Raw genomic sequence first — 14,486 nt, forward strand, 5'->3', positions numbered from 1 at the left:
CTGCAAGTATACATGGTAGATCTAGTATAGCTAAAGGTCAGTACCGGGATATCGAACATGGGAAATATAACTGCAACTGGCTATCATGTACTAAGCGTCAAATACTATCTAGTGAAACTTAGATTTGAGTTTGAAATATATAAAACTAGAGATAAAGTAAAACAATAAAAGCAAAGAAGATAGAATTAGGCAAATAGAGAAATTTCAAGGATAATGACCCCAAACTTATATTTTTGTTTGTTCTCGAACAAAACAATAAAGACACAAGAATAGACGCACGGAATGCACAAGGACTAGACGTCATAATTGCCTCAAAAGATGAAAGAATAGATTAAGCATGAATTAACGCAATCAAATCAAGCAAGGCTTATTATTGCACTTTCATTACTAACTTGTGGAACACCTTGAATTCACGCACTCACATGTAGATCTTGAAGCTTGATAGTGATTGCAAGACCAATGATCTTCTAACCTATGACCCAACGCTATAGATCTAAATTCCTCGTGGGATGAATCTCTTAGAAATTATATGGATCTTGAAGGAGAAGACAAGAAAGCCAAGAACACACAAAATGAAATTTTCAAATTCCCTATAGAGAGAGGGGGCCGGAAATTCTCAATGTGGAGGCTAGGGTTTCACTTCTTGTGATGTGTGTTTGTCTCCTCTCCTTACATCCTTATTTATAGAGTTTGTGATGAGCTAGGTTAGGGATCTACGAGGCTTGAATTGGGCCTCCCCTATTGGACCTTCTTTATTAACTAAATTATAACACATAATTCAATATAAGGCCAATGGAATATTTCTTGTGCCACTATTGAATAAATATTGACCGCCCATCCAATCCGTGATACAAGCAATCCGGGTTAACCTCTTCAATATATTATTTCCCGTGTCTAAGACTTTCTAGATCCATTAATTAATTTGTAGTTTGCTATGGAATTTAAATTAATTAATATCTTTTTATTTCCAAGAGTTTGTCTAGTACGAGATGTATATTAAAATAATATACTTCACTTTTCTAATTATTCTTGGATTAAATCCAAACCGGTCGGGCTTCCGAATAATAGAACTTCTCTCGAACACCTCTTGGGGATATAGTTAAACCGCGCAGGTACACGATTCAATGTAATAATAAAACTGTCACCATACTAGTTATTAATTGCTACTCCCTTTGTCCCACTTAAGATGGCACGTTTTTCTTTTTAGTTTGTCACAACTAAGATGACACATTTCCTTTTTTAGAAATTTTCTCTCTCCAATTAATACACCCAACTACTTCTTCTCATTCCTATTAAAATATTCGTCATCCTTTCTCTCTCTATTTTATTACTTACACCCACATTTTCTCTCTCCAATTAAACACATCAACCAATAACTCCTAAAATCCCGTGCCGGCCAAGGAATGTGTCATCTTAGCCGGGACGGAGGGAGTACTACCCAAGATATCAGGAATATTGGGTTGCGAAAAACCCGCACCTATTGATAAGTCAAAGCAGCGTATGATTAAATAACGTGCGTCCTATATTATTACAAAGATTAAGAAATATTAAATCTCCAAGACATCGTCTTTCAGTAGATAGCAATAAAGACGTGTTTATACTTTAGATTCTTTCAATGCTATACCACACCAGTGTCACTAGTCATTCTCAAGGTAAAGACGACTTTCGGATGGACACTGCAACCTTTCGCGATACGTAGCCAAAGCCTATCTAGGTTGTGAAAAAAGTTTTACTTCTACAAGGTTCCGGCTGTGATGACCTGTTCCACGACCCAACCTTCAATGTAGAAAACTTAGACCGATTTTACTTTCCAGTTTTTTAATTATATATTTAAATATATAATTAAAGACGGTCAATACCGATTAAAGTAAAATACACAGCATGAAGAAAACATTTATTATTCTCATTAAATAAGGAGAGTTTACAATATACAAACAATTTATCAAATTCATAATAAACTCGAAAAATGCTTTTTAGTCTATATGTTCCAACACTTTCCCTTTTGCTTGAGTTAGTAGCCAGTTGAGCAACCTCAACTATGTCTTGCTTCAGTTCTCCTCTTCTTGTACACAATATGAAATGAGCTATTGAGAGACCACTTCTACTTCTGGCAGTTATAACTGAACTTGAATTAACTGAATTGTGTCAGGAAGAGAGAGTAAACCAAATGCAGAAGCAAGTCCTCCGGGACTTCAAGCTTGTGCGCCCTTAGATTTGAAACAATATTAGACATCTGCATAATGTACTCCCTTATGTTGCCCTTGCCCTTATACTTCATTGAGATCAAGTTTGCAAGAAGCGTACTTGTCACGGACTTTTCGTTTTTAGCAAAACGCTCCTCAATTTTTGTAAGGTACTTATTGCATAAGCAATATCCTCAGAAGTCGTGTCCCGAAAGGCTTCTGGGATACTGCACTTGATGATCGTAAGACTCACGCGATTCGAGAGCTCCCGTAACTCAAAATCACGCTTAAGATTAGCGGTACTTACACGTAAGAGTGGTAGGTTTCTCGATTCTTAATGCGAGGTCAAGATCCGTGCAGCCCAAAGTGATCAGGAGAGTTTTCTTCCAATCCTTAAATTTAGACTCATTCAACATAGAATGTTTTGCATGTTTTCACGTATTTAATCAGTACAAAGAGGTGACCACTTACAAGTTTATATATTGTCTAAAGACTTGATATAAATGTTATATCGGTACATCGAGATGTTACTATATTATTTGAATTTTATGATATGAGCATGACAATTAATTTGGTTTTGTTTCTCTGTTCAGTTATAACATCTTCTGCTACTGTATCCACCAACGTGCAAAACATTCCTATGTTGGATGGGTCTAATTTTAAGGATTGGAAGGAAAATCTCTTGATCACTTTGGGCTGCATGGATCTTGACCTTACATTTAGAACCAAGCGCTCCCACCTCTCAAAGTCCCGCTTAAGATCAGCGGTACTTACATCCGTAAGAGGGGTGGGTTTCTCAGTTCTTAATGCGAGATCAAGATTCATGCAGCCCAAAGTGATCAAAAGAGTTTCCTTCCGATCCTTAAAATCAGACTCATTCAACATAGGAATGTTTTGCATGTTGGTAGACACAGTAGCAAAAGACGTCACAACTGAACAGAGAAACAAAAACCAAATTAGTTGTCATGCTCACATCATAAAATTCAAATAATATGGTAACATCTCAAGGTATCGGCACAACATTTATATCCAGTCTTCGGATTGTAATAAACTTGTAACCGACAACCTATTTGTAGTGATCAAACACTGACAATGACATCATGTCAAGTAATGTCCACCTTTGGGCACCATACTACTTACACGGAAAACTGGATAATTATCACGTATTTACCACCACAGGTATGTGTATCACGTGCTAAATAATAATCTTCCTTTAGGCCGACTAATAATTGCACTAAAATACGCACACTTCACCGTCCTAATATTCGCAATAAAGAATTCTAGACAAGAGAGGTTACTTTTGCAACGTCTTGTTTCGACTAATCTATTTTAAATACTATAAACATAAAGGAACATGAGATGCACCAAAATTATTGAATTTAAACTTTAAATGAATTCTGAAAAGGATTCTTAATTCTCAATTAATTGAGAGACTTTATATGAATTAGTTATTCAACTCCTTAAGACATTAAAAAACGTTCATAACGCACATAATACTCCCTCCGTCCGCGAATTGGACTCCCGTTTTTTCATTTTAGTTCGTCTGTGAATAGGAGTCCCAGTTCACTTTTACCATAAATGGTAATAGGGTCCAACTTCCACTGACTTATTCTACTCACATTTCATTTAAAACTATTATATACAAGTGGAACCCCTATTTCACTAACTTTTTTCCACACACTTTTCTTAACATTTCTTAAAACCCGTGCCGCCAAGAAATGGGACTCCTAAAAGCATCTCCAACAAGGAAGGGTAAATAAAAAAGGTATATCATACATATACCTCCTCAATAAGGGAAATATACCCTTCCAAAAAGAAACATACTCCAAAGGAAAAAGATATATAGAAAGGTAAATGAATTTTTAAACATAAAATAATAGTACAAAATGCATTAAAAAACATAAAGTGTGATACATTCTCCCTTAGACAATGGTTTTTCATGATAAGAAGCCAAATATGGTAGTTATAAAATTTTTACCTCTCCATTGATGGAGAGGTAAGATACCTCTTCAAAACGGGGAAATGTATAATACCTTCTCAAATACCCCTCCCATTGGAGAATGATTTTTCATGAAAAAAAAAGTAAATATGGTAGTTATATAATTTTACCTCTCCATTTATTTCATGAAAAATCCTTCTTCAAGGAAAAGGTATTTGAGAATGTATTACACTTTATATTTTTTAATGCATTTTGGAGTATTATTTTATTTTTAAAAATTAATTTACCTTCTCTATATATCTTTTTCCTTTGGAATGTATTACTTTTTAGAATGGTATATTTCACTTTTTAAGAAGGTAAATATATAATATACCTTTTCTATATACCTTCTTCCTTTGGAGATGCTCTAATGACAGACGAAGGAGGTAAATTGAATCATTAATTCATACTCGATATAGTACATGCATAAATTTTGCCGAAAGGAAATTCACGCAGCATCAATACATCAACTAAAATATATACACCACCATACATATTAGTACAATGTTTTCCATAACCAACCATATAATTATCAAGCCACAAATCAAATTCTTAATTCATCACAAAAGGAAATATACTCCATCCGTCCATAAAAAATAGTCATATTTATGGATGACATGAGTTTTAATGAGATATTGATAAAGTAAGAGAGATGAGAGAAAAAATAGGTAAAGTAATAAAGATATGGAGAAACATTAGGTAGAATAAGTGAAGTATGAAATAGAAATTTTTTATGTTTAGAAATGAAATTATTTCCATGACATTCCAAACTATTTTTTTGATTTGCACAATATTACATAGCCACACAAAAGATTTGCACATAATAACCAAAAGGGAACTATTATGAATGAATCTACTGTTCCAAAAAAATATATATATATTCGGCCATATTAATTCATAACGTAGAACATGATAAACTCAATTTTTATTGAAACTTGTTCTAGTCAATTTAAAACATACAAATTGATTTATCAACACATTCCATATTCAAAACCGTAACAGAGAGTCAGAGATGGATTGCAATTATTAACCAAAGATTTAATAATCACGGACAGATTATATACACAGAATAATCTTTCTTAGAGAACCGCAACAGAAGGTATACATAATCAAAACAACCAAATAAATTCATAAAACATAAATCCTAAGTTTTATGGATTCACCAAAAACAAGCTAGAACATGAACCCTAATTCTCCTTTTTTATTTCTCAGATACTCATCAATAGATTGGCTGTGTTACCACTTATTAGATTGAATAAACAATTATATAAAACTCTTCACAATGATTAACCAAAAACAACATAGAGGAGCACAAATTGTGGGGCGAAAAAGTACCTTGATCCATCAAAGACAGAATTGCTTTGAAAATACAGAGATACATTTGGGGTAACCCTAGCTTATACTTATATATACTCCCTCCGTCCCGCTCAAGATGACACGTTTTCCTTTTTAGTTTGTCCCAATTAAGATGATACATTTCCTTTTTTGGTAACTTTTTCTCTCCAATTAATACACTCAACCACTTTTTCTCACTCCTATTAAAATATTCATCTTTCTTTATCTCTCTACTTTAATACTCACACCCACCTTCTCTCTCTCCAATTAAACACTTTAACCAATAACTCCTAAAATCCCGTGCCGGCTAAGCAATGTGTCATCTTAGCCGGGACGGAGGAAGTAAAATATAAATCCTTTTATTTTCTATTTAGTCCCTCTTCAAATAGAAAATCTCATATACACTTAGTTTTATAACTAATAAATACAATTTTAGACAAACTTAATATTTTTTGAATCACTGTATTTTCACACGCATTAGATTATATACAATATTTTCTCCTCCATTTTTTCAACTGAGTAGGCAAAGTGAAATCATCTAAAATTAAATTCATAAAAGATAAACGAAGTGGACCCATATTTGGAAAGAGTAAAGGAGTAATCGCATTGAATAGTATTATAGCGGGAGACGACAAGCAGCACTCACAGGCGGTAGCCAAATTAGCCATGGTGGATACAGCTAGAGAGTTTCTCCAGAATATCACTGCCGGCGAACTAGCCGATCGCGTGTCGCAGCTACGCTTCGCGCCGCATAAACCTCATGCGGAGCCCAGCTTCTACGAGTATTCAATCCTCCGAGGTGTCCGCCTCGACTCGGTCCGACTCGATTCAACACTTTACTGCTCTTTCACTGTCCCCGCTCGTCTCACCGTAAGATTTTCCTAATTCGCTACACAGAGTTCTCTATCGCTGCGATTGGCTCCAAATTTGTTAATTTTTCGTCAATTCGTTGAGGATTATATTGACACAGCCTTGTGTTTCGTGATAAACATTGGATTTTCTGGTTGATTGGCGCAGGATAGAAATGGAAAGTTGAGTGCGGGGGCGATTGCGTCATTGGTTGATGAAATCGGTGCAGCGGCGATCCATAAGTGTGGCAAACCCATGGATGTTTCGGTAGACATGTCGATCTCCTATATTTCCGATGCTAAGATGAATGTCAGTCATCTATTTTCTTCTCTTATTCGCCTTTGTAGAAATTTATCAATTGCTCTGTGTTGCTCGTCTTAATTTGTTGATTTTCCAGTTCTAGTATGATGCTTGCAGTGAGAATTTCATTTGTGGCTCTTTGACTGGAGAAATACCGATGATGTTATGTGTTGAGACTTATATTTGCAAATAGGTTCAACCTCTTTGCCTCACTATATCTTGTTTGTTACTTATATTTAGAGACAACCGCAACCGGCTTGGTTAAGAGAGACTAGAAGGTGGTAGGAGACTTGTACAGAATATAGAATCAGCCTCTGCCCTGTAGGTAGCTTGCCTAACTATATCGTGTTTGTTAATTATATTTATAGATGACCACAACCGGCTAGGTTAAGAACGATTAAGAGGGGAGGGGGGGGGGGGTAGGAGAGTTGTGCAGCAAATAGAATCGTTTTTACTCAACATCAAAGTATCATTGTTGTGTTACTTGTGTGTGTGTTATCCCTAAAATGTAATGCTAATTAGGTCACGGTTATGAACACGAGTGAAATGTATTGACCACTGGAATTGCAAATGTTGGAAGGGGGAAGTTCCTAAGAGAGTCTTGTAGAGATAATACTGGACAGGGGAAGGAAGGCATCTGCTCTAAGAGGTTGTTGGTCTTGGAAACTAAGTTGTTGCTTGTGTTTTATTTATTGTACTATTACTTGTGAACTGCAATTTATGCACGTTTCATTGTTTCAACAGATACTAAGTGGACTCGTTGATTCTAGTTGGATACTTTCTTGCTTGTGAACTGCAGTGTATGCACATTTCATTGTTTCAACAGATACCAAGTGGACCCGTTGATTCTAGTTGGATACTTTCTTGCTTGTGCTCAGTTAGAACACCATACATTATGAAATTACAAATCACATGCTTCTTAAGCGCGATATGGATCCAACCCTTTTCTTTGATAGATAAATCTACTGCTGCACCATGCAATTATGGATGTGCTACATACAGAATATGGATGTTCACCTGAACATGAATTATGTTAATGCTGATTGTCCAAATCTCATACCTGCTTTTTGTGATAATATATTGGACATCTTACTCCTTTTCTTGTTGGCGCAGGACGAATTGGAGATTACCTCTCGTTGTTTAGGCCAGCGTGGTAACTACCATAGCACAGGCGTGCTCATACGTAACAGGACAACTGGAGAGGTTGTTGCTCAAGGCCGCCATTCCTTATTTAGTTTACCTGTCACTGCCAGCAAACTGTGAGACTGCTTAACTCAGTTGGGTTAGAAATGCGTCCAATAAATACATGTTAAGTTTGTTTCATCATGAATCTCGTCATTGTTTATACAAATATGTACATATATGTGTATGGGGATATACTAAATAAGTCCAAATTCCACGATACCGAACGGGGGCCTTAGAGAAATCGATTGTTTTAAAGTAGTTTGAAGTTACAACTGCATTTCATATTATTTGCTTTTGAAGTTGTTGCATGCAGAGACTAATGTTTACAAATGCAATAATATGCTCTTAAATAGTCAAATTAATGTAACATTTTCAAATTTTAAAAGAATCAATATTAGAAGAACAATAACAAAATTACAGCTGATCAGTTGAAATTTATTGTTTATGTTCTTCTAATATTGTCACTGAGTTTGAATTTTGATAGTAATTTTTTTGTCCTTCCACCAACCTTCGAATTTTAAATTGTTGAGTTTGAATTTTGATATTTTTTTGTCCTTCCAACAACCATATCATTTTAGTTTTATACTTTCATTAGAAGTATCCTTATAGGGTCTACAAATTGGTCGTGTATTCCTCAATTTTATATTGAAGACTTAATTACATCAACCCCATGCGTGTTACACGGATTTAAATATGCAATTAATAAAATAAAAGAAAAATGCAAAAAAGTAAGAGAGAGAAAAGATTATGTAAATAATGTTAGTGGAGTGTGGGAATCAACATTATTAGTGGTGTATAATTGATTTAAAAAAATTCTATATTTAGACTTGTCTATTTTTTTTTAAGGACGGAAGGAATATAAATGACAACAGATACTCCTATTTGATAAATAATAATACCATAGCTGATATTTCATAAAGATACTGGATTTCACAATATCAAGTATACTCATAATACAACATCAATCCATATACGAATATTTGGATCTCAATTTAAGAATTCCGAGTAGCGGCTTCTTTCTGTGTAATTAATCTTGATGTAATTCATGCTTTATTACCACTGCCAAATTCAAGATCACCTCACAGCTTTAGCATGATAACCCGAACCCAAATGGGAACAGAGGGTCAGAAGAATTCTCCCCCGCGTGGATCGGAAGCTTATCGACACTGGTGAACCATGTCACTGGCAGTCGTCCTTCAAATGCATAATCTCCAAAGACAACATCTGTGACTCCCCTGCCCTCGGAACCTGGCAGCCAAGCAACAACCAAGGCATCGATCTTTTCTAAAAGCCGTGGCTCTAAAACCAAAGGCCTTCCTGTTACTAGAATCATCAATGTCGGAACTTTATCTGCAACTAAGTTCACCAACTCAGATCCATTGAAAGGGATTTTGAGCTCCGGATCATCACCACCTGATTCAACATAAGGACCCTCACCCACGGCCACAATAGCAAAAGAGAAATCTTGACCAGAAAATGTTTCTGGAGTAGGATTTAATTCGTATATCACTTCTGCCTCGTCTTCCACTGCTTCTTTTATAGCATCCAAAATAGTTGTTCCTACCAGAACAATGATTTCAGAAGATGATCAATTAAATGTGCTCAACTGTATCAAACAAATTCACGAATCAGTTCGTTTTTTGGCACAGTGTTCATTTCCATGGTAAACATTGTGATTTTATCCACTGATGCACACACTTAATATAGGAAAACATAAAAATTCAAGATTAGTGAGCAATCTGCATAAGTACATCTTATCCTCGTCCTGATCATGAAAATTAAAATGAGAATCCTAGATTAAAAATAGTTTTGTTGACGGATATTACAAGACCTTACCTTCAGTTATTCTGCCAGTTGTTCCCTCCCAGGTAATTGTCCACCCTCCGCACTGAAATCCAAGGTTATCAGCATGTGTTCCCGCAACAAGAATTCGCTTAGCCTTCTTGTCTAGAGGGAGTAAAGGTTTTTTTCCATCCTTCCCATTCTTTAACAAAACCAAGGACTTACGAACAGCTTCACGTGCCAATTCTCTATGTGCCTGAAATAGTAAATTGGTAATTGAGATCATCTCATATGCTACAGTCTCTCTTTCTTATTACCATATAAGTTTCTGAAGTTTCGGATCTACTTAGCAGCCAGAAAATCAATCAAGACTAAGAGAGAGAGAGTGGAAATAAAACAAGCTGGGAGTAAAAACTTGCCCTGTATTTTAAAGTTGAGGTTTTTGTCTATGGAACTGATTACAATTTGAAAGATATATATACAAAAAACGAATATCATGAGAGAAATAAGTATTAAAATTTCACAGAAACGCATGATGTCCAGTTACATCTACAAATCTCCCAAACAAATACTTATAGTCGAAAGAGCATCATAAGGAGAAAATAGTTTTCTTTATTCAATAAATTATAGAACCCATATGTTGAAATCAGGATATAAAGCTACTAACATTAAGGTCAAATGTCATGTCAATGTATCTATCAAATTCACCGAGACATGTATCCAAAAAACGAATTTGTTTATGGAATTAACAAAATAAAATGCAAGCATTTACAGGGCTCCAACACAAAAGAGTCCAAATGATTTAACAGGGAATCAGATATGCGTTTGATTCTATGAATAACATAAAAAAAAAGAAGAAAATACCTTACAACCAACTAATTCTAGTAAAGATGAGTCAGCCAGAGGATACTCAAAAAGTCCAGCAACAAATTTGACTCTCAAGATCCTCTCAACAGCATCATCAATGCGGGACATTAGTATCTCCCCTGACTCAACAAGAGAAAGAAATTCATCCAAGAATAGTTCATATCTAAAAGGAACCATTACCTGCATATATGAAGAGACAAGGATAAAATTTTTAACTAGATCAAACAAATTGAGGGATAAAAAATCATAGACAAATTATTCCTACTATGTCAATCCCTGCATTTATGGTTGATAGGATGCTCTGACGATAATTTGAACCATGAGGGACATAAAGCCGGTCCAATGCCTCCCAGTCTGATATTATAAAGCCCTGTGGCAGGTTATCGTTCACTATAAAGTAGCTCAATGATCTGATAAATGGAAAAAAAAGGAAAAAGAAAAACATGCAGTCTAAAATGTTCAGAGTGATTTACAACCTCAGTTAATGCTATTTTTTCTCACAGGGAAAATTGACTTGTTACAGAGGACATACAGCTGTAGTGAATAGCATGAGGGTTCTGGTCCTCATAGCTGTTTACAGTTAACCTCATATCTTAGTTTTGCTGGAAAAGCTTTATCTTCAATTACACAAAGATAATCCACAGACATTTTTGTGAGGTAAACTAATAGAATCTCTCTATTACTTGGTCCAAAATTGACGATGAAAAATTATACATATTCCAACAATTGTACCAAACTATAATCATGGGCAATCTGGTGCATAACATTGGCCTTGGTCTCAAGTGTTTAACTTAGTCTAAGCAGATATCCTTTCTATGTCAACCAAGAATTAGTAGATATAACACCAATTCAATTTCACACAATGGTTACCTGTTGCCTTCAGCGACATTTTTATGAACTTTCAGTAATTTCTTTTTCTTTTCACATTTGAACTAATAACAAAATTTCAAAGTAGAATTGTCTCTGTCTTTTATTAGCATTGTCTGTATTAATCTTATGCCTTGATGGGCTCCTTGATAAAAAACAATGTCTGAGAGCTACCATAATAGAAAAGATAATGATACTTCAAATTTATGTACCTTGAATCCTAGCTTGTTTTTCAGAACTTCGGTAAGAAGATAATGGTCAGTATGCAATCTCTTTCCATTCCAACTAGAGTATGATGCCATTACAGAGCAAACTCCTTGGGAAAGACAATCCAAATATGGTGCCAAGTGAATTCTCTCCAAATCCTCATATGACGTTATGGTATTTCCCTCATTTATACCTTTATCAGTACCACCATCACCAACAAAATGCTTGGCGGATGCAAGAACGTTTTTTCTGTAATACCAGACTATGAGTCAACAACACTTATACAATTTCCAAAGAAAGGTAATATTTCATCATAAATACCAGACTCTGTATGGTTATTAATTATTATGAAGAAACTTTGCGACAAAATAAACATTATAGTAAAGATAAATTATTTTGTTTTGGTTTTTTCACCTCCCAGCCAGAAATGGATAGCCCTTTGGATGCCCTTCAGGTGGCTGTCCTTGCAAGCCTGTAACAAGAGAGGTCATCTTTCTGACTATTTCAGTGTCTTCACTATAACTTTCATAACTTCTTCCCCATCTGGGGTCTCGGGTAACCTGAAATGCTTATTTTTAGTAGTTAGCACTGAAAAATAGTACTCCCTCCGTCCCGCTTTAGCAGTCCCATTGACTTTTCTGCCATCTTTTTGTAAAAATGATAAAAAATAGTTAAAGAGGAGAAATGATAAATTAAGAGAGAGAATAATATAGAGAAGAGTCTTATCTACATTATTGTCTCTCTTACTTTACCATTTCTCCACTTTAACTATTTTTTATCATTTTCACAAAAAGAGGGCGGAAAAGTCAATGGGACTGCTAAAGTGAGACAGAGGGAGTAATATAAAAAAGGCACCAGCAGTGTATATGACTAACAAACCTATAAGCAAATAGAAACTACTGAATGTAGACTGCGATAGAAAAGAATCTAAAGCTGCTAGAATAACAGTTTAGTGTTGTACAGTTAGAGGGAAATTATAGTTCCTCATGGGTTAATAAATAAAAAACGAGGTGTTGATGAATGCATAGCATTGATAGTTGATACTCACTCAATAATAATCTGAACATGAATATACTATTCTCTAGTATATTCAGCCTTTCCGACAAGTTGGTTATTTAGACGATATTTTCAAATCATGTTACCACCTTTCTATTAAAAAGTACTTACAGCAACACATGGAGCAAATGCATAATGGGCTCCGCTTGCCCTAACTTCAATAGCTGTTACCTCCCCAATCTTCCTGACTAAATCTGCATCTCTATATTGAATTGTCAGATATTAGTTTCATCATAAAACCAAATCGTCAAAGAATTCCGTTGCATAGAAAATAGAAAATCCTTCATTATATGCCCATGGGAACCATGTTATGGACAAAAATCACATAATCATAGAATGAATTCCACCTCAAAAAAAGGGAAAAAAACTTTTTGAAATATAAAGGGGTATCGCCACAAAACTTAGCAACTCATCCTATTTTCTGTCAACTTTTAGATCATTAGAAAGCAATGAGAGGATTTTTGTGAAATACCTACCTATTAACCGAAATTCTGACACACAACCTAAAAGGATCATAAACTTTTCCACTCTCTCCGTTCTTGTGTTTCCCTTAGCACCTCCTTTTCCTATTCCAGTAACCCTAGGATATCCTCAAGCTAAAGAAGCAACTCTTATCTTTATTATAAAAAAAAACACAGCTCCACTTTTGGTTCGATTTGAATGAAAGTTGGGGAAATAAATACATTACATTATTGACTGTTGTGAAATTTCATTTCGAATTAAATTGATTTCACCTTTGAAAAACCAATCAGAGTCACAGCTTTAGCTTGAATCTTACAAGTAGTGGTATTGAATCGATCCTGAATTCTTTTAGGAATTTGAATTTGATTATTTGAAAAAGTGGAGTCGTTAATATCATAAGGTGGCCTCAAATGCTGACCTAGTGGCGCCAAGGCCAATGTTGTGAGGAAAAATGGTGGCGCCGTAGACATTGTTGTTCCCGTGGACGGCGTCGACGCCGTAGAAAATAGGGATGCCGAGGCGCGTCTCCAGAGCCCCCTTCTGGAAGCCGTCGATCATTTCCGCCCAATCCGCCGAGTTGGCATTGTCAAACGGCTTGCTTCCTCCTCCACTCAGCACACTCCCTGTATAATTACATCATATCAATCGAATCGAATCGAATTGAAATGGCAGCGAATTAGTTAAGAGAAATGCACCGATGAAGCGGTCTCTGATGGCGGCGGCGGAAGCGACGCTGCGCTCGATCTGAGTCATTTGGCCGATCTTCTCGAGGAGAGTCATCCGCGAGAGGAGGTCCTTGACACGCGCCTCCACGGGAGCGGCGGGATCCTTGTACACGCAATCCATGGAAGAGAGCAGCAAATGCAAATCTCAGGTGAGAATGCAAACAAACTGGTAAAACTAATGAGAGAGTGAGTGAAGAGACGCAATATTTAATGGAAAGGAATCTACAGAGTTATTTAATTCCTAAATTAGTTGCACAATCAATAATGACATTGTATAAAACAATAAACTACCGGCATTTCTGCATTCGTCATTCATGTGCATTTTCCTTGCCACTCTTTGCAGCCAAGAAGAAAATTAATTTTGGTAGATTCTCCATTATCATGCAATCCGACTTGAGATGCTAAGTTTCTTGAGATTCTAAGTTTCTCATCCGACTCTGGAATTCAAATTATTTTCAATAGTTGCAAAAACTTTAGATATATAACCCATCATAAGTTGTTGTGGCACAATAGGTAAAGAAGTTGACAACTCTAGTCTGAATTCGCTATCAAATTTATGGTTATACTGTTCATTAATTTCTCATATATACATCAATTAATATCAAATGACACCATTATTTTTATTCATTCTATATTATTTCCATCGTTAAAACATGTCCAATCTATAATCTATAAGTATATAAAACGCTC

At 35.5% G+C, this 14,486-nt stretch overlaps 2 protein-coding genes across 2 annotated transcripts; one reads left to right on the forward strand and one right to left on the reverse strand.

The window, feature by feature from the left end:
• The first annotated feature begins 6,098 nt into the window (after window positions 1-6,098).
• On the forward strand, window positions 6,099-8,099 carry LOC125221693 (acyl-coenzyme A thioesterase 13-like). The gene is made up of 3 exons (XM_048123901.1): window positions 6,099-6,366; window positions 6,514-6,654; window positions 7,759-8,099. The coding sequence occupies exons 1-3, from the start codon at window positions 6,163-6,165 to the stop codon at window positions 7,906-7,908; spliced, it is 495 nt and encodes a 164-aa protein (XP_047979858.1). The 5' UTR covers window positions 6,099-6,162; the 3' UTR covers window positions 7,909-8,099.
• Window positions 8,100-8,711: 612 nt separating this feature from the next.
• On the reverse strand, window positions 8,712-13,971 carry LOC125221691 (beta-glucosidase BoGH3B-like). Its single transcript, XM_048123900.1, has 9 exons — window positions 13,767-13,971; window positions 13,490-13,694; window positions 12,721-12,811; window positions 11,968-12,113; window positions 11,559-11,802; window positions 10,745-10,849; window positions 10,477-10,659; window positions 9,667-9,868; window positions 8,712-9,390 (listed from the first exon to the last, which is right to left on the reverse strand). The coding sequence occupies exons 1-9, from the start codon at window positions 13,915-13,917 to the stop codon at window positions 8,918-8,920; spliced, it is 1,800 nt and encodes a 599-aa protein (XP_047979857.1). The 5' UTR covers window positions 13,918-13,971; the 3' UTR covers window positions 8,712-8,917.
• Between the last annotated feature and the right edge of the window lie 515 nt (window positions 13,972-14,486).

The sequence above is a fragment of the Salvia hispanica genome, chromosome 4, assembly GCF_023119035.1.
Source record: "Salvia hispanica cultivar TCC Black 2014 chromosome 4, UniMelb_Shisp_WGS_1.0, whole genome shotgun sequence".
Classification (NCBI taxonomy): Eukaryota; Viridiplantae; Streptophyta; class Magnoliopsida; order Lamiales; family Lamiaceae; genus Salvia; species Salvia hispanica.

What these genes read in the sequence shown, in the direction of transcription:
- LOC125221693 (XM_048123901.1), top strand. Translation starts at nt 6,163, where the DNA reads ATGGTGGATACAGCTAGAGAGTTTCTCCAGAATATCACTGCCGGCGAA. An exon ending in CTGTCCCCGCTCGTCTCACC is followed by an intron (nt 6,367 to 6,513) that starts GTAAGATTTTCC and finishes TGATTGGCGCAG; the next exon opens with GATAGAAATGGAAAGTTGAG. An exon ending in TTTCCGATGCTAAGATGAAT is followed by an intron (nt 6,655 to 7,758) that starts GTCAGTCATCTA and finishes TTGTTGGCGCAG; the next exon opens with GACGAATTGGAGATTACCTC.
- LOC125221691 (XM_048123900.1), bottom strand. Translation starts at nt 13,917, where the DNA reads ATGGATTGCGTGTACAAGGATCCCGCCGCTCCCGTGGAGGCGCGTGTC. An exon ending in CATTTGCTCCATGTGTTGCT is followed by an intron (nt 12,114 to 12,720) that starts GTAAGTACTTTT and finishes TAAGCATTTCAG; the next exon opens with GTTACCCGAGACCCCAGATG. An exon ending in TAGAATTAGTTGGTTGTAAG is followed by an intron (nt 9,869 to 10,476) that starts GTATTTTCTTCT and finishes TTACTATTTCAG; the next exon opens with GCACATAGAGAATTGGCACG.